This window comes from Anthonomus grandis, chromosome 16 (genome assembly GCF_022605725.1).
Source record: "Anthonomus grandis grandis chromosome 16, icAntGran1.3, whole genome shotgun sequence".
NCBI classification, from domain to species: Eukaryota; Metazoa; Arthropoda; class Insecta; order Coleoptera; family Curculionidae; genus Anthonomus; species Anthonomus grandis.
The window spans coordinates 18,991,839-19,017,873 of NC_065561.1; the positions used below are offsets into that span (position 1 = coordinate 18,991,839).

The window sequence follows — 26,035 nt, forward strand, 5'->3', positions numbered from 1 at the left end:
GGTCAAAAATTGACTTAACTGGAACAGTTTTTATTGAAAGCAAATTTTTTTAGTAAATTTCTTAGTTTTTTCAGGATAACTTAAACATTTTTTGAGGTACTTAAATGGAGTTTTCACTCAAAGAACGGGGTTTTTCTAACGAATAATTTCATATATGAACCATTTTTGTGGGTCCAATACTTCCTTGGCTGTAACCAGTTTTACCTATCAAGACCCAAAGCTCGCCCAATTTGAGGTTTTCCTAACAAATTGTAAAATTTTAATTTTTTTTTCTTCTTAAACATTTTTGCATATAACTTCTAAACTATTTAAGGTATCATTGTAATTCTTTTACCACATTATAGTGGGCACTCCATATATGAATTCTATATGAAAAATGTGATTCTAAATCAAAAATTGACTTAACTGGAACACATATTGTTGCAAGCAAATTTTTTTAGTAAATTTCTTAGTTTTTTGAAGATAACTTGAAAACTTTTTGACGTATTTAAATGGAGTTTTCATTCAAAGAAAGGGCGTTTTCTAGAAAATAAGTTCATATAAAAACAATTTTTGAGGGTCCAATACTTCCTGAGCTAAGACTAGTGTTTCCAAGGCTTTCATCATTTATTTCCTATCTACGTCTTTCTTATCATGAATCATCAATTTCACAATGTATTCCAGGGACGCAACGACAATTTTCCGCGGAAATACACTAGTTTCGAAAATGATGGACGAAGCGATGAGACTAATAGGCCTGCAGTACCTTCACAAAACTTTAAGGCCCACGTTAGAGCTTATCATTAGGTAATCTTGACTGTCTTAAATCTCCACTTTTACTTATTATCAGTGATGGTTTTTTTAGTGAAAAGAAACCGTGCGAAATCGATCCTACTCGCGTAAAAGATCCGAATACCATTCAAGTAAATCAGGCCAACCTAAAGTTTTACATCCAGAAAATCTTCGAAGATATCACCCAGAGTGCGGTGCATTGTCCGTCGTTAATGTGTCAGATTTTTTACCACCTAAAGGAATGCGCTATGACTTATTTTCAAAACAATTCTGAAGTTAGGTGAGTTACTAAGGTCTGTTAATGTAAGTCCTAGTTTAACTATTAATGTTTTAGGTACTCTGTGATATCGGGTTTTATATTCTTAAGGTTTTTCGCTCCAGCTATTTTAGGACCCAGGCTATTTGACTTAACTACTCAGGCCATAGATTACCAGACCAATAGGACCCTCACTTTAATCTCTAAGACGATACAGTCACTAGGAAATTTAGTAAGTAGCCAACTGTAATACGGAATAATCCATCCATTATGTACATTTTGGATACTGATCTTAGGGACCCCTTCCCTATTTTCTTTAGTATTCATGGAGAGCTTGTAATAGTGATAAATAATTTGACTATAAGAATATTTGGCAATGACAAAGCAATTTATTTATTAGGCATTCAAGATTGAAACAAGGATGTTTTAAGTGTAGAAACTGTGACAGAAAAATAAATTACAACAAGAATAACTTCATGTATTAAAATTCATAAAAAATGGGGACAAAATGGAAAAAAAACCTTTAGTGGGAACGATATGAAATATATAGAAATTCTGTAAACAAAGACATTAATAAATGTAAATATTATTTTTATAAATTAATGTAATGGAAGTGAAGCAGTAATTAAATTGAACGATCAGAATAAAACTTGAATAGTACTAAGGATTTGGCAAACTTTTGCAATAATTATTTTACAAATGTAGGAATTAATATGTTTGAGTAAGAATAAAATAGTTCAATTTACGTATGTTTTCTCTAATAAATAAGCCTTACCCCTGGAATTGATCAAATAAATTCACCGTTTATAGGACAGATTAACTAATGGCTATTTGGCTTTGTTAGTGTATTTGATACACTAGACCAAATAAGTCAGTGAAAATTTAGATAAATGTTTGATAGTGTTTCTAGATTCAGCAAAGACTTTTGACACTATGCCCTCTGACTCCCTGTTAAATGTCCTAAATTTAAATGAAGTTAGGGTGTATAACTGTATAGTTTGTACAAAATTTTGCACAATATGTAGTATCTAATAATATATTTTTCCTTAGACATATGTTTTCTTTAAATAAAGACTGTTTTTTTATAATTAGGTGAGCTGTAGATCTACTCAGCAAGTAATGAAAGAAGAGTACATGGAGTTTTTGTACAAAGCATTTTGTACGGACGCGCACAAGACTGCAATGAGGAAATTCTTGGAAATTATTTCGGCCAGTACTTCGAGTCCCCCAATTATCGAAAATGACAAGCCCGTTACTCTTAAAGAAGGGTAAGTTTTAAATGTTATTGATTTAAAGGGACTATCAATGTATTTCACGAAAATTTAGCATGTAAAAACACAAATCAATAGTATCGTTTCTAACTCGAAAAATTCATCCATTAACCCAAAGATGCTGGTCATACACTTTTATAAAAGGTAAAAACACAAAATCTACATCACTGAAACTACTAACAGTTAGTAACCTTTTATAAAAGTATCGTTTCTGTCTCAAATTTTAATCACGTTTCACCTTATGAAGTCATCATAATGTACTTGTTATAATTTGTATACAGGGTGCAAAAGCTTACCCCAATTGGACGTAGTTATGGATTACGCGACCAAGCGCCAGAATGACAATTGTGGGAAACACAATTAAGTTTCGAATGCCCTTAAAAATCGATAAAATCTAATACAGATCTAATTTTTGCAAGCTATATCCAAGACACTATTTCAAATTATACTATGTAAGCTTTTAGCAAAAAATAATAAATTTTAGAAGTTATGATAAAAAATGTCACCTAGTCTGGTTTTTTACTTATTATTAGGTTTTTTATTTTACAAAATTGAACCACACACCAAACTTGTCGCATATATTTTCTTTTTAGACTATTTATTTTCTTTTTAGACTTTCACATATTTTCTTTTTAGACTATATATTTCGACTGACAGCCCTATTTTTCATTAAGGTAGTTTATGAACAGCTGAATATTATGGTTAGAAACACCGAAATGAAAAGTGACTATTTAAAACCCTTACAGATTTTTTAGAAAATCCTGTTAAAGCACTTTTTCTTTTAAAGTAAAAGAAACAACAAAATTACAGTAAAACTAAACCACTTTATTTACTAACATAATAAGCTAAGCAAATTACAACTGCATAGCTATAGCATACCTTGAAAAACTTCAAATAAAACTAGAGTTTTTTTGTAACAACTAACAATTATCTAAAAAGTTCTATTACTGCCCCATTTCATAGTAGCACTAGATAGTTTGGTATCTACTTACCTCTAAATTTTTTTCATATGCGCGATTTAGTAAAATAGCAGTCAGCATTTTTTGAAAATTTAAATTAAATCACTCAACAAACGTCTGTTGATATTTCCTAGCTGTAAGTTCGGTAAATGCATCTGCGAGAAAAATGATCAAAATTTGACAAATATCACGTGATATATTACCTATTTTTCGGTGCCAGATCACGTGACCGAACTTAACTGTTATTTGAATTACTAAGCCAAGCGCCCAGTATCATGGCGTTTAAATTGACCTATGCAATTTCGTGGCATTTAGTCGTTTTATGCAAAATTCAACTAGTGTTATCAACCGTTTGGCGCTTAGTTTAATTTAAAATATATTCTTAACTATAGATTTCAAACGCTCGAGATTTTTTTCGTAGATAAACATGGTATTTGGCCGTCAGATGACACAATAATACCAAAAAAAACGAATTTGGCGCTTGGTCGCGTTATGCATAACTATGTCCAATTATTTATTATCATAAATTAAGAATAACAAATATTTTATTTATTTAATTGATAACTATTAAAATATTAATTATTTTGAATAGTCAAGATTCAGAATTTTCAATATCAAATTTAAATAATGTACATTCATGTGCCTTTTCTCAAGCAACTGCTTAAAAAAATTAACATCAATCATAATTACTTATTTAATTCAAAAATGTAAGTATAATTATTACAGACCTAAAATGGTGAATAGAAAGGATTTAAAAAACATCTACAGAGTAATAAATGAAGTAACAGATTCTAATACAGTAAATCACAATTGAATTGGTAAGTGGAAGTATAACTCCAAAAAAGTGATTTTAAACCAAGATAGCAAAAATGATCTTTAACACTAAATCTATCTGATGGACCGAAAAACGATATAACGATAAACGACATAACTTTTGAAACCTATATGCTCTATGACAAGGGGGTAATTTCGCGTTGAGTGGAACAACAGTATAACTCCAGCTTTTATATCGTTCTTCCACCCAATGTGGGAATATTGCGCGTGAGCTGCTTCAGTCGGTAAGTCTGTCAGTTGCCATCTTGTTTTTTTCTTGAGTCACGGCCAATTTGCACTGTATTCGATTGATCCTAAACTTTTGAGTGTAAATACCTACTTGCTGATAATTTCACTAAAAATCATAATGTCTAGCACTAGTAGTAGTGAGAGTTCTAGTACAGATAGAGGAAAAAGTAGCCGAAAAAGAACATGAAACTGAAAAATGGAAGCGAAATGGAAGAAAGAAGGCTCGTCTTCTTGGAGAAAAATATACAACTAAAACTGGCAAAATAGTCGACAAAAAGTTTGTCAAAGAGGACTGCACGTAAGTACAATGAACTCTTAATATTTGCTTAAGTAATCAGGGAATATTTTTATTGAAATCACAGAAAATATACATTCAAGTTTTTTTTATACATTCTATTCTACCAACAGTTTGTATAATAATTTTTCTTTTTTTTTAAATGTAAAAATAAGTGCATGTCAAAACTTACACAGGATGAAAAAGAAGCAGTTTTAAAAAAGGTTTATGAGAAAGGTTCAAAAAATTAACAGGATGTATATTTGCATGGATTTATGGATTGTAGACAAGTAGCTAGGAGGCGACCAGATGGGGAAGATAGGAAGAAAAATAGGGAAGTGACTTTATCATATTACATATGGAATAATAATTTAGAGAGGCAATCAATTTGCAAGGCAGCTTTTCTTAGTCTGCATTCAATATCAAATTCTAGATTACAACGACTAAATAAACTCTTGGTTACTCAGATGTCACCTAGGTGGTACACATAATAATCGACCACATGTCTTAAAACCCGAGGTTATTCCGAAAATACAACAACATATTGAATCGTTTCCCTATAAAATCTCTCACTACAGTTCTAAAGAAGTTCACTATCTTGATTCAGCTCTAAACAATTAAAATTATACCCAAACTTAAAAAATACAGTAAAATTTGAATTTTATTTAAAATTCTTTAAAGAAAGTTTTGCATTGAAGTTTGGAAGGCCCCAAGTTGATGTTTGCAGTCAATGCGAAGAATTAGGTACAAAACTTAAAGACCAAAAAAAAGCGCAGGGCTAACAAATTTTACTCCAAACTTAAAGAAATAACTGCTTTGTGCCACGAGCGTAATGATGTTGGTGGAATTGTATTTGACTATATTCAAAATATGCCACTGCCTGTTATACCCGTCCAAGAAATGTTTTATTTAAGACAATTGTGGCTGTATGGATTTGAAATACATGATTTAAAAAAAAATACTGGGCACTTTTATACATATCATGAAGGTCAAGCTGCGAAAGGTCCAAATGAAGTATGTACATTCATAAACGATTATGTGCAGAAAATGCCTGCAGAGATTCAGGAGCTTCACATATTCTCAGATGAATGCCCGGGCCAGAACCGTAACAACACCGTAGTGAGATACTTATTGGCTCTTGCAGCTTCAAAACGGTTTCGTAAAATTCATTAATACTTCCCAGTGCGTGGTCACTCTTTTTTGCCATGCGACAGAGATTTCGGCTCTCTTAAGAGAGTTATAAGAAAATATGATAGCATCTATGTTCCAGAGGATTACGAAATCATGATACTTTCTTGTCGCAAATTAAAACCAATTACGACGACAACAATATGCTATACAGATATAATCGAGTACAAAAACTGGTGGCCCAACCACTACAAGAAAACTTGTCAATCTTCCGATGAAAGAAAAGCTAAATTTGCAATATCAAACTACAGGCAATTCATTTATGACAGTTCCACACCCGGGTATGTCATAACTAGCGACTATATTGGCGGAGTTGTCATAAGAAATTTCAAGTTAATCAAACCTAAAGCAGTCCCAACTTTACCGACTGCGCCTGCATACTCAAAAATGTTACCAATCAATGTAAAAAAAATTGAAAATTTGAAAAAGGTCATGCAATATATGGCTGGAGAAATTTTGGAATTTTTCTACCATATAACGTCATTGGAAACCACCAACATGGAAGCTGAAGACTAATGGCCTTGAAATATTAATGTTTTTCGTGTTATAAGAATAAGGCTTTGTAATGTATGTTAGATCCTATTATAAATAATAAACAATTTACAAATTTGAACTCTGTTTATCAATTAACATTAACAATTTAAAAGCGGAAAAACCGTATAACTCCTAGTGACTTTCTGTCCCCCATCTTAGACAAAAAAAAATTTAAAAAATATTTTATTTTATATTCGTTTAGAGAACTCGATTTCATATAACTTTGCAATGTTGCAAGACTCTTGTAAAATAAATACTTTTTCCACAAAACAGTTTTTTGTGATTATCTCTAAACCATTTTTGGAGTTATATCGTTATTCCACTCACCGATTCAATTATATTCCTGATGTACCTCATAAAAACATCAGACTTAGTGACAAATTAAAAACAGCAAATTTTTTAAATAATTATTTCATTAATATTGGATATAACATGAACAAGATAATTAACTCTCCGCCTTACCCCTTGGAAATCAAATCAACTGTACCATGTTCTTCTTCAAAGAATTATTGTTGTGCTATTGGCATTAGATCCAAAATTATCAACACAATGATATTGCTTCTCTATTGACCCACATTATCAATTTAGTATTTCAAAACAAAAAGTTCTTTGGAATATTACAGTGCATCTATTTCTAAAGAAAAATCGGTCTTATTTATCAAAAAAAAAATAGAGGAATACTTTAAATTAAAAATATCAATTTACCTAAATTTATAATAGAAAATTCAACATTTTTATACTTGAACTAGATACTCCATTACAAGATTATTCGAAGAGCTTTATAGTAATTTTTTGGATAAGGAACATTAAACGAGTTATTCAAGATTTTCTATATTGAAAATAATTTCTTTTGAATCAAAAATTTTCAAAAACCAAAAATAATTTTATTTGAAAAAATCAAAATCTGAGAGAACTTTGTTTCTGCTAAAAGTTCTTTGAAATATTACAAAGCATCCACCTGTAAAGAAAAACTGGTCTTATTGACCATAGAAATGAAGAAAATAGAGGAAAACTTATAGTTATAAATAGAGAGTCTATTCCAAGCTTAATCGAACAGATTTGTAATAATTTTTCAAAGAAATTAAGAATAATCAAGTTATTCAAGGTTTTCCTTTTCGAAATATTTTTTTTAATCCTATTTTCAAAAATCAAAATTTATTTCATTTTCTGAAAATGTTCAAATCTAAGAGAATTTTTGGTTCTTATAAATTTTTTTTTGGAATATTACAAGGCATCTATATGCAATGAAAAATCAACCTTATTTACCATAGTAATGGAGAAAATAGAGAAAAACTTTAAATCTAAATCTATAATAGAAAATTTAAAATTTTTATTCTTGAACTAGATACTATATTACACACTTAATCCAAGAACTCTTTAGCAGTTTTTTCGAAAAACGAACATTAAGCAAGTTATTCAAGGTTTTTCCTGGATTGGATTTTTTTATAAATTAAATTTTCAAAAATCAAAAAAGATAATTTTGGTTGTAATAAAAGTTCTTTGGAATATTACAAAGCATCCATACATTAAGAAAACTTGGCCTTATTTATGAGTGAAATGCTTAAATGTCTTAATATAGCAATTGTAAGACCAATTTATAAAGTTTTAGATAAATCTAATATTGGTAACTGTCCAGCCATTAGTATTATGAACATGAGAAGCATACATTTAAAGTTTATAGACTGCTTGAGACCCAAATTTGTTGCTAAGGGAAATTAAGATAAAAAAAAATTTAATGAAATGGCCAAAGAATATATCTTTATAAATATAAAAAAGTTCCAATCATGCATATTAAATTGATTTAGGAAAATGGTTTTATGGTAAATATTTTGTAAACAATATCTATTTATTTACTTTATATTTTATTTATTTTTTATAATATGGGTGTTGTCTAGATTTAAGATTGAATTTTTTTTTTGGTAGATATAAAGGTGTCTTTTTTTTATCACTTGTGAATGTATAAAATAGAATATTTATAGATATTTTTTTTGCTCTATCTTAGCTTAGTATTCCAATGAAAATGTATCTTTAAATACACTCGCCGGCACAAAATGCCGCCACTCTGAAATATTGGCTAAGTTTGATGTTTTATAAATTTTTTATTTTTTATTAGATTCTCACGATTTTGCCATCAGTTTTGTAGGAAAATTAAGGTGGATAATTCTGTTTACATACTGTTCCTTGTAATCTTTGATGTATTCTAAACATTTCGTTTTTTGATTCATTCCATTATCTCATTTCTGCTGCGAGCTGCAAATTTTTTATTAAAACGCTGATTTGAAGCGTATTTTTATTAGGAGAAACAAACACTAGGCATATCATAAAGTTAATTTAAAAAAAAACAATTTTAATAGCGTGTATTTCCTCCTCTCGCAGCAATAACAGCTTGCAGTCTTCGCGGCATCGAATGAATAAGGGTCCTTATTCTTTCTTGAGGAATAGCCTCATATGCTTCGATCAGCGCTAGTCGTAAGTCTTGCAAGGTTTGTGGTTGTACAGGATGACGACGAACGGCCCTTTTAAGTTGATCCCAAAGATGTTCTATTGGATTGAGATCCGGGTTACATGCGGGCCATTTCAATCTTGGAAGTCCAACTTCATCCAGATATTCGCTCACTACATGTGCAACGTGAGGTCTAGCATTATCCTGCATTAACGTAAATTGGTTCTCAATGAATGGAGCAAATGGGACCACAACTTCTTGAAGGATTTCCTCAATGTAACGGTGGGCGGTTAGAGCTTCATTTTCAATAAATACAAGATTGGTGCGTGCTTCGGTAGAAATACCCGCCCAAATCATGACCGCCACGATATGAGATTTGTTCTGAAATGGTGCAGTCAGCATATCTTTCATTTCTACGTCTGTATACCCGCTCACGACCTCCGGCGTCCTTAAACAAACTCTGTATTGATTTAAGATCCAAAAATTTAAGAACTTTATCAGCCATATATAACAAACTAGAATTAATGTTGAAAGATCAACTTTATACTTGGCTTTAAAATTGTATAACTTAAAAAACGTGAAAAAGAGAAACTTGTTCATCATTCAGAAAACGAAGTGTATCATATAGAACTGGCTGTATCTGAATTATTTATTTCTTTTTTTGAGAATTATCAAATTGCTCTTACAATTTTAATTTTTGATAATTTTTTCTTGTTTTGATAATACAAAGTGATCTTCTTTTTCTGTGGAGTTATGTTTTCTCAAGTAATTATTAATATATTGTTTATGTATGCACATACAAGTTTTAAGTTATTTAGGTGTCTTATATTAATTTCTAAGTATGTTTATATTCAATTTTTATTACTATTTTGTATGGAAATTTGTCACCAATATGTAATATATTAATGTCTAATCAGTAAAGTACAGTGGAACCTAAATAACCTGAATTTCGAGGAGTGCTAATTTACTTCGACTTTCTGAAATTTCATTTTTTTTATTTATAAAAGAAATGCAAAAACTGATTTAAAGACCAAATAGAACAACGGCAAGTAAATATATTCTCTATTATGAGTCTAGCGAATCAGATATCGTCGCATGAAGAACCTCGAATTATAGAGATTTTCCAGTTAACTATGTGGGAATTATAATAAAACGTAAACGAATTACGAAAATTTCCACTTAAGAAGGTTTGACCTCTACTAGACTAGAGCTTTGCTGCATTACATTTTTGGCAAATTAAAAATGGCGTTGAAAACTATCCAATTTTAATCCATATCCTAAACTTAAAATCCACATAAAAAATGATTTTGTAATTCGTAATTTACCAGTGAAGCACTACAAAAAAGTTTAGAGGAAAACAAGAGGGGGTATCGTACCTGAAGTTCGCGTAATCTACGTTCTAAATTCGTGTTAAATACCTTGAAAATTCCACAAAAAAGTAAATTTTTGTAACACCTTGTAAGGATTTTTATGTTCATTGTAAACTTGTTTTAAAATAAGTCAAATCCTTCTTCGGCGATATTTAAGAACATCCTGCTCCGACTTTTCCCAAAGAAATTTTGGAAATCCCCCTCAAAACACCGGAATTTGAATTTTTAATAAAGAAGTGCCTGTAAGAAACAAAGTAACTTCTTTCTTAAAAAATAACAAACATTTCGAGTACCAGTATTCAAAATAAGAGATTTCTAGCCTTTCGAGGTTTTTGAAATTTTATCGACTTGTCCTGAAGAAATTTTGAAAATCCTTCCTAAAAAAGTCAAAATATTTTAATTTTTATTGAAGTAGTCCCTGTAAGGAACAAACTATTTTTACTTTTAAAAAATCGCGAATATTTTGAGGAGTGGTAATAGAAACATATTTATACTTTCTTCAAGAGACCATACAAAAAACAAAACAAAAGTAAAAACCTAAAAGCCTAAAAATAAATTAAAAATTATACAAAAAGAACGCTTATAAAGTCGCTCTTGGGCGATATTTAAGAACATCCTGTGTATAAAACCACTTACTAATAACCAGCATATAATAATATTTTTTTTTTATATTTCTTGCTTTCCATAGAGAAGTCATAAGGTAAAAAGTCATAAATTTATGATCAGGCAGCCCACACACTTAAAAGAAATATTGTTTATGATTATTTAATTTTTACTTTACTCGTTCTATTAATTTTCTTACTCACTTTAATCCAAGACAAATGTCTAAAGCTCTTTATTATGAGTAATTACATTAATTTTACAACAAAACAGTCAGAAGAAAGCTTAGGTGTGCGAGCTGTCGACAGTAGCTTAGACTTGGCTTTTAATAATGTTTCTCTCTATTCAACATATTTATGTTTCAGAACTCGACTTGTAAGTAAATATTTTAATGTTCCTTAGGTTGATGATTAAAAGGGCTCAAGGCAGAAAAAGGTTCGGAAGGAAAAACTTTAAGCAACGATATTTCAAGTTAACAACTCAGAATTTGAGTTACTCAAAGAGCCGGGGTAAGTTATATGCAAAATATACCATATCCTACAAATTTTGATAGACAAGTCTTACTCTTTCAAATAGATTAGAAGTAAAAAATAATTTTTGAGAGTTTTGGAACAAAATACTTTGTAAGGGGCCAACTTTTATACACTTACTTCATAAGATTTTCGTTAATTACTAACCAGCCAAGCATTTTTTAACCTTTTCTCTTAAACCCTTTGCAGGGAAAGAAGCGTTATGCGTAATACCATTAAACAACATCTTGGCGGTGGAGAGACTGGCGGAAACCTCTTTTAAAATGAAGAATATGTTTCAAATAGTCCAGCCGGAACGCGCGTTATACGTTCAGGCTGCCAATTGCGTGGAAGAAAAGGAATGGGTGGACTTACTGACGAAAATATGTCAAACGAACGCGAATCGCCTTCAAAAGTATCACCCGTCCGCGTTTATAAATGGCGAATGGATGTGGTAAGGATTAAGTTTATATATAAATTACAAAAGCAGCTAATAGAGATACTTATGATTTATATATAATACCAACATTCACAAAATGTTTAATAATTATTTGTTAAAAAATAGCCTAAACATTAGATTAGAGTCCCACGAAGCACTTAGATGTTTCAACATCTGTATGCGCCATATATTTAAAAGAATCTAAAATATTTTCAATAGTAAACCATGTATTATTTCGAGGGTCACTTATAAAAGACTGATAAAAAACATGCGTACATGCAAAAAAAAACACTTTTAACCAGTAATTCATTGAGAGAATATTTTCTCAAACTGATTCAATTTTTTCAGAAATTGCTTTTTAAATTTCAAATTTGACATTTTCTCAAAAACCGTTGAAGGAATTTTTTTCAGGGTTTGGATAATTTAAAAAAAAAAAATTAAGTATGCCATAAACTACCTTATAAAAACAAATTAAATATTACTTCCAGGCAGTTGAGATAAAGCATAAACAACTGAAAAAATAAATAAAAAGGCCCTTAACTCCCTGAGAAGTGCCCGAAAGATTTGTTTTTTGTTTGATTTGTTTACAGAAGAAATTTTGTCGATCCCCCTGAAAAAAGTCCAAATATTTGAATTTTTAGTAAAGAAGTGCCTGTAAGAAACAAATTAACTTCTCTCTTAAAGAATGGCGAATATCTTGAGTAACATTAGTCAAAATTTTAAACTCTTTGTTTTTTTTTTCGGTTTTTTGAAGTTTTTCTCACTGTTCCTAAAGAAATTTCGAAAATCCTCCTTAAAAAACTGAAATTATTTGAATTTTTAATAATGAAGTGCCTGTAAGAAACAAATTAACTTCTTTCTTAAGAAATAACGAATATTTAGAGTACCAGTAGTCAAAATTGAAAAATCTTTAGTTTTTCGAGTTTTTTAAAAAAATGTTCCCTTTGTCCTGCAGAAATGTTGAAAAAATCTTGCTAAAAAAGTTAAAATATTTGAATTTTTAGTAAGGGAGTACCTCTGTAAGAAATTAATTAACTTCACTCTTAAGGAACCGCGAATAGCTTGAATAGAAGTAGTAAAAAATTTCAAATAATTGATTTTTGAAGTTTCTCTGACTGTTCTTGAAGAAATTTTGAAAATAATAATAAATAAATTTATTTGCCAGTAATAGTACAAGTTTACAATGCATTATTGGTATACATTCTTCATACATGATAAATGTATTACTGCAAAATGGAGTTTAAGGCAGTAAAACTGATATTGAATAAACTCCGTAAAAATTTTGTAACTGTAACTAACAACAAAGAATATTAAATTAATATATAAATTCAATGTTAGCACAATAGCAAATCATAAGTAGTATGTAGTTTTATAATTTCAACACAAGTAAATTACAACACTGTTTTTACCTAAAAAATTCTAATAGTTCCTAGTTCTTATACTTATAGTAGACGTTTGTACCTACCCAAAACACAAGTACACTATACCGTATGAAAAAAAAAAGATAAACAAAAAACAACAACAAGACTTAGTGGTGTGTCAGCAAGCTATTTTTATATAGATATTTGAATTTTGGTGGCGTGAGTATTTTCATTTCGAGAGGAATATGATTGTATAATAGGTAAACATTATAAGAGAAAGATCTTGCAAACAAGGCAGTCTTATGGAAAGGAGGAGATATTAAGCCCCTATACCTTAGGTTGAAGCTGTGAACATCTGTTCTAAACTTTATTTTGTTGTACAAATATGGTGGACTTTTATTAAATATTAGTCTGTGGAATAAGATAGCGGAGTGAAATGTACGGCGATTTTCCATATCCAACCAATTGCAAGTTTTGATTTTGTGAATTACTGGCTCAAACTTCCTTATGCCAAATGCAAACCGCAAACACGACCTCTGAACTCTCTGTATCCTGTCCCTATCCTGTTTGGTTAGTCATGGACCATACAATGCATCACAATAATTAAAGTGACTTAACACAAGAGCATCTGACAATGTTAATTTTAGTTTTTGACTTGCACACCTATGTGGATATAACAACTTTAAATTTGCATACGCCCTATGTACACACGCAGATACATGTTCGCTGAATCTTAAATCTGTATCTAAAATTACCCCCAAATTCCTAGATTTTTTTTCAAAGGTAAGCTCTGAGTTATTTAAATTAATTTTAAGTTGGTTTTCTAAGTCAATTTTTTGTTTTCCAAAAGCAAGTATTTTAGTTTTTAAGTGGTGTTTTTCTGAGTTTCGAATTAGTTGATTCAAATCTTTATTAATGTAAAGTTGAGTTTGTGCTATGCTATTAGGTGTGACAGAGTATAATAATTGTTTATCATCAGCAAAACTATAGTCAATACAGTGTTCAAGGGCATGTGTGAGGCGACCCTCTGTCCGAACATCCCTTATCAGTTTCTACATATTGAACCCTATTAGACAAATAGCTTTTAATTAGATCGACAGCACACACTTAGAAAATCCAATATGAAATAGCAAAGCGAACAGGACCTGGTGGTTTACTTTATCAAACGCTTTTGTGTAGTCTAACAATATCAAAACACATGAGTTTCCAGAGTCTATATTTGACATTATTGAATCAACCACGTCCAACAATGCTGTAGAGCAACTGTAGCCTTTTCTAAGTCCCGATTGTCTCAAGGGAAGGATATTGTGATTATTCAGGTGTTTTATTATTCTAGCGGTTAAGATTTTTTCAAATATTTTCAAGCAGGGTGATAAAATGGATATGGGTCTTAATTCTGAAAGGTTTGTGGGCTCGTTTTTAGTTTTTTGGCAACGAAAAAACCCTAATAATTTTCCAGGAGTCTGGAAATTCAGATTCGAGAATACACGAGTTATAAACATTAACTAAAATATTTAGAATCTGAGGGCAGCATAATTTTAGCATTTCACTGTAAATCCCTAAATAAGTCAAAATATTTCAATTTTTATTAAAGGGGTCTGTGTAAGGAACACACTATTTTTACTCAAATATTGAGGAATCGCGAATATTTTGAGTAGTAGTAGTCAAAATTGTAAAATATTTGGTTTTTCGATTTTTTTGGGGTTTTTCCATCTTTCCCTGAAGAAATTAAAGAAATTTGAAACCTTTAAGAAACAAATTAACTTGATTCTTAAATATAGCGAAGTACCAGTGGTTAAAATGTAGATTTTTTTTTGTTTTTATAGTCGCTCATTATTATATGTTTTTAGACCAATATAATTAATTTACTTAAAATTCAAATTATTATTACTAAGGGAATCTGCTTATCATGTTGGAAAAGAAAACCTAAAAGAAATGAATGATGTTAACTGCCTGAGAGCAACAAAGAACGATGTTAACTGCCTGGAAAAACATTTAAAAAGAGCAACTGCCTAGATGAAATTATTTCATCTAGGATAATTGGAAATCTACGAAAACAAATCTTTCGGGCACTTCTCAGGGAGTTAAGGGCCTTTTTATTTTTTTCAGTTGTTTTTGCTTTGTCTCAACAGCCTGGAAGTAATATTTAATTTGTTTTTATAAGGCAGTGTATGGCATATTTATTTTTTTTTTAAAATTATCCAGGTAGTTGAACAAACCCTGAAAAAAATTCCTTCAACGGTTCTTGAGAAAATGTCAAATTTTTGCCATTTTCAGATTTCAGATCAATTTCAAATTTTTGGATAACTTTTTTGCTATTTCAGATAAAAACTTGATTCAAAGACTAAAATGTGCACAGAGTTACACAGTACATTTTCTATTTCTACAAAAAAGTCGAAAAAATTAACGGTTTTTGAGAAAATGTCAAATTTGTAATTTTTACCATCTTCGCATTTCAGGTCAATTTCAAAATTTTTGATAACATTTTTGCTATTACAGATAGAAACTTGATTCAAAGAGTAAATTATGCACCGAGTTACACAGTACATTTTCCACTTCTACAAAAAATTCGAAGGAATTAACGGTTTTTGAGGAAATGTCAAATTTGCAATTTTTTCCATTTTCGCATTTCAGATCAATTTCGAATTTTTTGATAACATTTTTGCTATTACAGATAGAAACTTGATTCAAAGAGTAAATTATGCACCGAGTTACACAGTACATTTTCCAATTCTACAAAAAATTCGAAGGAATTAACGGTTTTTGAGGAAATGTCAAATATGTAATTTTTGCCATTTTTGCATTTCAGATTAATTTCAAATTTTTTGATAACTTTTCTGCTATTACAGATAGAAACTTGATTCAAAGACTGATATGTGCACCGAGTACAGTACATTTTCTATTACTACAAAAAAAATCGAAGGAATCAACGGTTTTTGAGAAAATGTCAAATTTGTAATTTTCGACATCTCCGCATTTCAGGTCAATTTCAAAATTTTTGATAACCTTTTTGCTATTACAGGCAGAAACTTGATTCAAAGAGTAAATTGTGCACCGAGTTGCACAGTACATTTTCCACTTCTATAAATAAGTAGAAAAAATCAACGGTTTTTGAGGAAATGTTAAATTTGTAATTTTTGCCATTTTCGCATTTCAGATCAATTTTAAATTTTTTGATAACTTTTTTGCTATTACAGATAAAAACTTGATTCAAAGACTAAAATGTACACCGAGTTACACAGTACATTTTCTATTACTGCAAAAAAATCAAAGAAATCAACGGTTTTTAAGAAAATGTCAAATTTGTAATTTTTGCCATTTTCGCATTTCAGATCAATTTCAAAATTTTTGATAACTTTTCTGCTATTACAGATAGAAACTTGATTCAAAGACAAACATGTGCACCGAGTTACACAGTACATTTTCTACTTCTGCAAAAAAATCGAAGAAATCAACGGTTTTCGAGGAAATCTCAAATTTGTAATTTTTACCATTTTCACATTTCAGATCAATTTCATACAATAATGTGCACCCGCAAATCATTAAAAAACACATTTTATTTTTCAGCTGTAAGTCTCCAAACGAACTGGCCCCCGGATGTAGCGAAGTGTCGCAGGTCGATAGCAATAATTACCATATGACCCTCGATTCGGAGCGGGACCTTCAAAGGGTCCATTCGCTCGTAATAGCTCACGTGCTGCATTTGGAACGATTCATCCAGATGTTGGACGATCGAAACCCGGAGATTCGTGACGTGATGAAGCAGCTGCTCGAGGTTTCGTTCGCGATAGAAGATCGCCATCAGAGCTACAGACGGACCCTTAATAGAAATACCAAATATGGCAGTTTGTAAGTAAAATTCATTATAAATAATCTTTGGTTAAAATTCGTTAAACCGAGCTCCAACTCACTAAATGTTTGTCAACGGTTTGTGAGCATAAGCTCTCAAAGTTTATTAACATTTTCGTCGATTTGATGAACGAGGTTTCTCATCATCCATTTTTAAACCGAGCAAACCACTCGTACACTTCAGTTTTTCTTAAAACAGTTTCAGAAAAATCAAGTTACTACATTGTATCTACGGTATCCCGCAAGGTTCCATTTTGGGTCAATTGCTATTTTCTTTATAGGTTGCTGACATGATATCTTGTGTAAAACATCCAATATTACAGCAATACGCGGATGATTCCCAACTGTAGCTTTCGTTTTTACGTCAAAACCTTTTCCTATAGCTCTATTTTATTAATCAGGGTTTAAAAAGTATTGATAACTTTACGCAGGATTACAACTTGAAATTAAATGCTTCTTAAACCTATATAATAATACTGCAGCGGTACTCTCTAACTCGATAAACATACTAATAGACAAGAAAAAATATAGAAAGAAAATATCTTTCTATGCGCGATTAGCACTCGCTAACCTTTTCTCTATGTCACTCGGAATCGTTCAGCTTTAGACATTCTTATACTACCCAATCTACAAACATTAGCCTATTTTTATAGCTAATGGGATTTTTTACAGCCCACAATGTCAATTACTGAAATGTCATTCGACATTATCGATCTTTTAAGTAATAAGTATGCTTTGTTATTGTTTCTGTTTTCATCCTATATCCATAAGGGATGTCGATAAGGGAAAAGTTTTCTTATAGATTTTTGAAGTAATTTTAGGTATCAATAAGACGGCGAATTTTATGATGGATCCTCCTAAGTTTATCTTATCTCTTTCCTAGTGTGTATTTATAATAGCTTAATATATTTTCTTTTTTTTAATTTAAATATATTTACTATTACATTTATATTTTAATATTTGTCTTAAAATATAGATTTAAGATAATAATATTATTAATTTTGCCTTAGAAACGGAAGAGAAAGAACAAACGATTGAATTAAGGATAAAAGGATTCTATATACAGGGTGACAATTTCAAGAGTAGCCATGGCTTATAATTTTTAAACCGTAAAAGATATAAAAAAATGCTTAAAACCGTTTCTATAGTAACAAGGGGGAACCAAAATGATGAATTTTTTAGGGATATACTATCATCCCCCTAACCCTCAGAGCCACCCCCTTAAAAATTTTAAATTGAAAAGGTAGTCGAGTGATACCTTGTTTAAAAGGTCTATTAATTCCCTATATTTTGCCGTCTTACTCATTAAAATTAATGCAACCATTTCCGAGATATGTATGTCCTTTTAAATGTTAGTCAATTCATTTTACTATCAGAATAAAAATATTTATTCTGATACTAAAATGAATTGTTAAAAGCCAAAACAAAACTCCAATAAATAGTACACTTATACTGAAATTATTGAATTGTCGGAATGGTATTTGGCGATGTAGAAAAAAGGAAAATTTTCGATGCCTGCCATTCTCGAAATATTTGTTGTTTTTTGTTTATTTAAATTTTGCCTTAAAATGTTCAATTTTTGGTTTGGTTAGTAATATCGTGGTTCTTTTTGTGATTTAAAGTTCTCTCACTGCTCTAGTTTTATTTTTACAATGGTTTATACGATCGCCGAAAGAGTTGAAATGATATTTATTTATGGTTCTCAAAATCGCTGTTTTCATAGAAGTGCCACAATATTTAATGAGAGGCACCCAGATAAGCAGGTTGGGCATTATTACATCCAGAAGTTGGTAAGAAAATTTGAAGAAACTGGGTTTGTAGGTGATATAAAGAAAAATCAGCCAAGAATACTGGATGAAGCAACTCAGATTGAGGTTCTTGGGCATTTTGCTATGGATCCTGGTATGTCGGCTCGTCAAGCAGCAGCTGCCACAGGAGTGTCTCGTGAATCAGTACGAAAGATATTAAAAATTAATAAATTCCATCCTTACAAGCTACAGATTGTTCATAAATGTGTGGGCCGGAATTCTAGGGAATAATATAATTGGGCCATTGTTTATTGATGATAATCTAAATGGAGAAATTTATGCTGAAATGTTAGAAACAACTGTTGAGCCTTTAGTAATAACGGAATTGGAAAACCAAAGGGATGAAAATGGAGATCTTGTTCTTGATGAAAATTTATTGCATTTTCAACAAGATGGGGCCCCACCACATTATGTATTGCCTGTTAGAGAGTGGCTAGATAATCGTTATCCAGACCAATGGATTGGTAGAAGAGGACCTATTGAGTGGCCGCCAAGATCGCCAGATCTCACCCCTCTCGATTTTTTTCTTTGGGGTCACCTAAAATCGGTCGTTTTCAAAACGCAGCCTGTCACCATTGAGGAGCTAAAACAAAGAATTACACAAGAGTGCCGATTATTAACAACTGAAGTTTTTAGAAATGTTCGTCAAGAGTTTGAAAACAGATTGTACTTTTGCTTGCAAAATAATGGAAGCCACTTTGAGCATTTAATAAAAAAATTAAAGTTCAATGCAGATTTTTATTGTTTTAAAAATAGAATAAACGCAATATTGCAGAGTGTTTTCCTAGTTCTTAACCATTTGTACTAATGTTCAAATGTTAAATATTTTATGACATTTTCAAAATATGTTAATTTTATAAGAAATTAAAAAACACTTAAATAACCTTTAATAAAATATTAAAATTGGCATAACTCTAAAATAAATGCATTGATTATTATAAGTAGGGTCGCATAATATAGGGAATTAATAGACCTTTCAAACAAGGTATCACTCGACTACCCTTCCAATTTAAAATTTTTAAGGGGGTGGCTCTGGGGGTTAGGGGGATGATAGTATATCCCTAAAAAATTCATCATTTTGGTTCCCCCTTGTTACTATAGAAACGGTTTTAAGCATTTTTTTATATCTTTTACGGTTTAAAAATTATAAGCCATGGCTACTCTTGAAATTGTCACCCTGTATATAGTATTTTCAAAATTTGTAAAGAGTAATAAAACCCATTTTATTCCCTTCTGTGGAATCACTCGGAATTTCCTAATAAAACCGCAAATAAAACCTTAATTATCTGTTGTAACCAAGTGATTTAAGTAAGTGATTTTCTTGTGGACTTTTATGGTTTAACATTTTCTAATAAAATACTATTCTTTATTTAATTAGTAAGTTTCATTTAGAATCACTTTCAAGCCGACGCTATTTCCCTATCACTTCTTAAAAACGTTGGTCCTTGCACAATGGGGCTTAATAGTCTAATATGAGAATTCGTTGATTTTCAAATCTGCTACAAAAACATCCCCACAACAAAGATAAATACATCTTTTTTTCAATGTACTAAAAAGAGACGAAAGTAATGGCAAGACCATACAACCTCTTTCTATATTTCTATTCCGATCGAAGCCAGTTGAGATTGAGAGTAGGGACTTTTTTTCTATAATAGAAAGAAATTTTCTTTCTATCGAGTTAGAGAGTTCGCTCGCTGGGTTTTCGCAAAAATGCTTTGAGATTTTAAATGTTCGGCTACTAGTAGTCAATGAGGTCAAAAATCTGGACGTGTATTTTGACAGTTGTACTACATGTCAAAAGTATATTAAAATTAAGCTTAACCTGCAAAGACTAAAAAAATATTTCACCATCAAGTATTATTTATTTAATTCACTTGTTCTTTCTTTGCTCAATTATTATGATGTTTTTTAGCATTCTGATTCCTTGACTGAAACTACTGCTTACTCTGTACAAAAACTCCAAAAATGCTGATTCAAAATACCATTTAGGAATCATCTTACTTCCTATTTAAATAACAATCCTATTTTCAATATGAAAAAGCCTAATATTTTAAAGAATAATTTCAAAAACCATCTTTATACGTATAACACTAGATTTATTGACTTATTTAGAGTGTCACAGCATAATTTTCATCAAAAATCTTTTGCACTTTCTCAACTTTGAACTTGAACCATTATCAGAAGGTACATTTAAAAAATATATTCAAAATATCTACTTGAAAAACAGAAATGGAATACTTAATTTAATTTAAAATAAATACAATAATTAATGTATTGTCTTAATAGAGTTTTCGTTTTGTTCTTTATCATTATTCCTTTATAAAAGGAGCTTGCCACAGGTTTGCACCTATGCTAACAGTTTATTTATCACATCGGGTTATTTATTCTAATTAATTATATTTTAATGACAAATGAATTTATTATGAATATTAAAAATTAACGAACTTTTTCTCTCTCTTTTTAAAGAGCCGCTCCCATAGGAGACGACAACTATCTTCTGGCATCTCGAATGAATTTGGACCCGAACGTGTTGCTACGTCACAGAGGACCGGAATGATCTTGTGCAGCTTTATTACGCTAATTATTTTAGCTATTCGTCATATTTATTCGCGTCGAATTGGTGCCGAGTAACTTTTTTACTAGTGCAGAAATTTTTGTCGGTATTAATGTTATACCGATGCCGATTTGTTTTTAAGAAGTAACACCACCATTAATGCTTTTCTGGCTCAACATTATATGTTCATGGTTTCGGAATATTTTCGATGGTTAAGGCTCAGGGTGTAAGTAAGTACAGTTTAACAGTTACTTTAGTTCCAGGTGAACAATAGTAATAATAGACAATTGAATCTTATAAAAGCAAAATCCGACAAATCCACTTTTAGAAAATTTTGGGAAATGAGAAAAAACGATAAGGGGAAGTTAAAAGCCCAATAACTTTTTAAGTTTCTTTATATACATAGAGCAAGTCATCAAGCATCTAATTTTGAACAATTCAACCTGGAAAAACATCTTAGTGTAAAGTTATTTGAAATTATTTTTTTTTTGTCGGATTTTGAAACTCACCATAGTGGATTTGTCGTATTTTGTAAAAAAAAACTTTTGTTTTTAAAATACGTATTTTATTACGGAAAAATTTAACAAATATAGATACTAATACCGAAATTATTTAAAAAATAGTTTAAACTAACAAATCACTTAAATAAGGCATGTTTTCACACACATTCTCTTCATTTTCTGGAATTTCTATGTTCTCCAGATTTTCCAATTCGTATTTTTCAAGAATATTCTTATAGTATTCCAATTCATTCAGTTCTTTCCATTTATCTCCATAATGCTTGTTGAGGAGTGTTTGGACATCCTTTAGCTTTTTGGGATTTGGCTGTATACCCTTTTGAACTTTTTGGTTTTATGTCGGTTGGTGGCTTGCCCTTGTTTAAGACTGATTTGAAAACACCCAGATCTGATGATCTGACTGCTCTCCTCGAATCGTAACCTGTCCAGAACTAGTGCGATTCAATATGTACCTCTTGCATGCATTAAATGAGAAGTGCCATTGTCCAGTAGGTTTTACTGTTTCCTTACAAGCTTTCTTCCAATTATGCACTTCTAAGTCAGATCCAAATCGATAAACTTTACCGTGATCAGCAAAAATATTTAGGTACTGTTCTACGGAGACTAAGACTTCTTCTTTTTTTATATTTTTTTCAATTCGAGCGAACACACGATCTGCAGGGAGAAAAGAATGCCCAACAACTGGAAAGATAATTTCTAATTTTGAGACTGACTGAGGAGCCTTCTGACTAAGCCACATGGTACACATTGTAATTAAAGTAGAGTTTTTATTTTCACCTGCACAAGTCTTACTTTATTTTTATTCCTAAGGTCTAGTCGACAAAGTTTGTAAAATACAGCACTTGCTATTTCATTTGATCCCTTATGGTATTCGTCTTCAGTCCAAGCATAAATTGACACATTATTTTTAGTGAGGGGTGAGTGTGAATTGCCAGTAACAATGGTAATATTTTAAATACAGTAGACTCGCGATATAGTGAATTAATTAATGCACATCCAGTTCACTATATCGATTTGTTCACTCTATCAATTTTTTTTAATGTACGTATTAAAGCAACGTTTGTCTTTAGAAAACTAACTTTATTAATGCGAAACCGAAAAAATATTATATATGTAATTAAAATAAAATAAAAAAACGGCAATCTAATCTATTTTTTCAAAAAATGAAGTAATTTTTGTTTGCTTCTTTGTTTTTAGTCCTGTTTGCACCATCGTATTCCTTAAGTTTTGTAAAACGAGTATACTAGAATATTCCACTTTATCTTCATTTCCTTCGGCCCATTGAAGGATGTTGTTAATCGACTTTATTGCTGAATTTGTTGTCACTCGTTCCTTATTTACTATCATTTCTTCTTGTACTCCATCATCTTGATCGTTTCCATCACTTTCACTTTGGTCATTGGTTTCTTTTGTGTCAGGTAAATTATCTTTATTTCAATCGTCTGCATCAATAGGTTGAAAATGAACTTCTGGATTAAAAGTTTGCAATAAAGTAATGATTTCTAATCTCACTGTGTGAATGTCTTCATTTCTTATTCGGCTCCGTAAAACACTTAAGCGGATGTTATCTTCCTCATCGTCAACCTCGTCGGCTAATGGTGAAAGTAAATTATGCCAGCATTTTTCTATAACTTCAGGCCTTAAATTTCTCCACGCCAAAGCCAAATTTAGAATGGCGTCCTTTAACGAAATATGTTTTAGAGCATCTCCGATATCCTGGTTAGTTCCAATAATTTGTGATAACAAATTTTTTCGATAAAATAGTTTTGTCAGACGAATAGCGTTTTGGTCCATTGGCTGGATTAGCGGAGTAACGTTAGGTGGCATATAAACATTGAAAATGGAACCATCATCACTTCTTAGCTGTTCTGCAGGTGGATGGCTTGCTGCGTTGTCCAACATAAGCATGGCTTTAACTGGAAGGTTTTGGCTCTGTAGGAATTCCGTAACCTAAGACAAGAACAAATGCTAGAATAATGTGCAGTTTAAATTCTTGAAAGGAATAAAAAAAGGGCGTAAATTTGTAAAAATCGTACTCCAAAAGGACTGAAACCATTTTTTCTAATTCTCGAGATACAAAGATGGTAAAATTTAAAACGTCTTCCTATAACAAAACTTACCTCAGGAATAAAAATTCGGTGAAACCATTCTTTGAAAATTGCTGCCGTCATCCAAGCAGTTTTGGAGTTTTCATAATGGACGGGACAGTTAAAATTTCGAAACAAACGTGGATTTTTTGCTTTCCCAATAATTAGTGGCTTAACTTTGTGAGTACCTGTCGCGTTTGTGCATGCTAGAAAAGTCACTCTTTGTTTCTCGGTTTTCCTACCTGGGGCAGTTTTTTCTTCGCGAGCTACATATGTCTTTCCGGGCAGAAGTTTCCAATACAAACCAGTTTCATCGGCATTGTAAATCTATTCTTTTGTTAGCTGAAGTTCATTTATTTTTAGGCTTAAAGTTCTTTTAAAAGGATCAACAAGCTCGGGTTCTGACGATAATTTTTCTCCTGAAATCGTTAGGAAGCGTATTCCAAAACGTTTTTTATACTTTTACATCCAACCACTGCTCGCATTAAAAGAAGGAGATTCCTTGTATTGACTGTGAAGTAACTTGGCCTTCTCTTGGATCATTAAACCAGTTACCGGAAAATTTCTCTCCCTTGTTTTTAAGAACCACTTATATAAAGCTTCTTCCATTCTAGGACACTCTGATTGTCTCAAAGTTTTTGCTTTTCCAGGTCCTGTGAAAGTACTGTTGACTCGTTTCAAGATCTTTATCCTTCTGTGACGAATCGCGCATATAGTGGATTTAGCAACACCATATTGTCTAGACAAAACGGTCACTTCGACACCTTTCTTTAATTCTTCTAATATTTTGGCTTTATCGCTTAGAGTTAAATGCTTCTAATTTTTGCCATAATTATTCTGGCGGCGCGACGCGACCTACTGCACCCAAATACTAAAGAAAACTAATTGCCCGAAAAGAAACAAACCGTTTAATATCTTTTTCTTGTCTTAACTTGTTTGTTTACCTAATAAAACTATTGGGTTTACTATTTCGAGAATCAATTGGTTCACTTGAGAGAATACATTAAGGAAAAAATGTCTGTTCACTATTTAGAATAGTTCACTAGACAGTGTGTTCAGTATAACGCGAGTCTACTGTATAAAGCTGGCGGCTATAGTAAACTGATTGGTCAGGAATCTTTGGTAGGACCTGATTCTTCTGGCAATCAAATGATATTGTAATTAGTTCAGGTTTTTCTTCTTTTAAATGGTAAAAGAAAGCCTTGGCGCATGTACATGTCTTTCCGTCATTAGTTTATTTTTTTATTTTCGACTTTCTCATTTTTTATTTTTTCTGTTGGAGACACACGGAACACACATCAGTGCGGGGTGAACCAAAGCCAATGTTGTAATTGGTATTAAATATCATTGCAAAATAACTTTTTTTTAACAAGGAGGGTTGGTATTTCGTTCGTTTTTTGACAGTATATTCTCCACATCTTTGAAATACTGAAAAGTGTTGAGGGTAAATATTTGCGGTTAGTTCTGTTTCGGCAATAATGACACTCGATTACCTTAAAACTTTCAATGAATTTCATTACTGACCCTTTTCGCACGCCATTTTCCCGGATTCTTTAAACCTCTTTAAAACCCCATTAATCCAATTACCAAAATTTTAGTAAATGCCTTCCTGCAAACTGGAACCAGTTTTAAAGTATTGGCCTTGGGAATATTATAAACAACTGAAAAACTTCTTTTAGACGCGCCCTTTTCATTTTGGGTCCTTTTGCGTTTAATATCTCTAATCACAGGCAGTGCTTTAAAATTAGGTTGTCTTGCTCAATTTTAGTTTTGTGAAGATAAAAAGTTTTATGAAAATTTGAAACATAGTACATTGACAATGAACGGATACTGCGGTAAACTTTTATTCTTGTATCTAGAATATTGAATATTATGCAAAACACTGTCAATAAGTTTAAAAAAAAAAATAAACCTCTCATTTTGCTCTCGTTTTCTCTTCCAAGTTTCTGGTTTAGCCACTCTTTTCCTTGCTAAGAGAGGCGTCGTAGGTTTTATTGACTGTGTCAATTACATTTCATAGAGTTTTAGGCACTTAAAACTTATTATTTAATAAAAAAAATTGGCAATAATTCAATAAAAGTACAAAATACTATAGTTAGAAAAGTTTATAAAGAACCGGTGACATCAACAGGTGGCAAAATCCGCACATCTCGTTATTCTATCGATCGGGTCAGATGACTAT

The 26,035-nt window shown here is 31.2% G+C and overlaps 1 protein-coding gene across 2 annotated transcripts in view; it reads left to right on the forward strand.

The window, feature by feature from the left end:
• Positions 1–21,885, forward strand: part of LOC126745590 (GTPase-activating protein) — a 32,939-nt gene extending 11,054 nt beyond the window's left edge. For both annotated transcript variants that reach the window (XM_050453495.1, XM_050453496.1), the window contains exons 6-13: positions 664–786; positions 845–1,051; positions 1,106–1,259; positions 2,120–2,295; positions 11,131–11,237; positions 11,448–11,691; positions 16,605–16,886; positions 21,161–21,885. In XM_050453495.1, coding sequence (XP_050309452.1) covers positions 664–786; positions 845–1,051; positions 1,106–1,259; positions 2,120–2,295; positions 11,131–11,237; positions 11,448–11,691; positions 16,605–16,886; positions 21,161–21,251 — 1,384 coding nt within the window. In that variant the 3' untranslated portion in view covers positions 21,252–21,885. The remainder of the gene's footprint in view (positions 1–663; positions 787–844; positions 1,052–1,105; positions 1,260–2,119; positions 2,296–11,130; positions 11,238–11,447; positions 11,692–16,604; positions 16,887–21,160) is intronic.
• Positions 21,886–26,035: the final 4,150 nt, after the last annotated feature.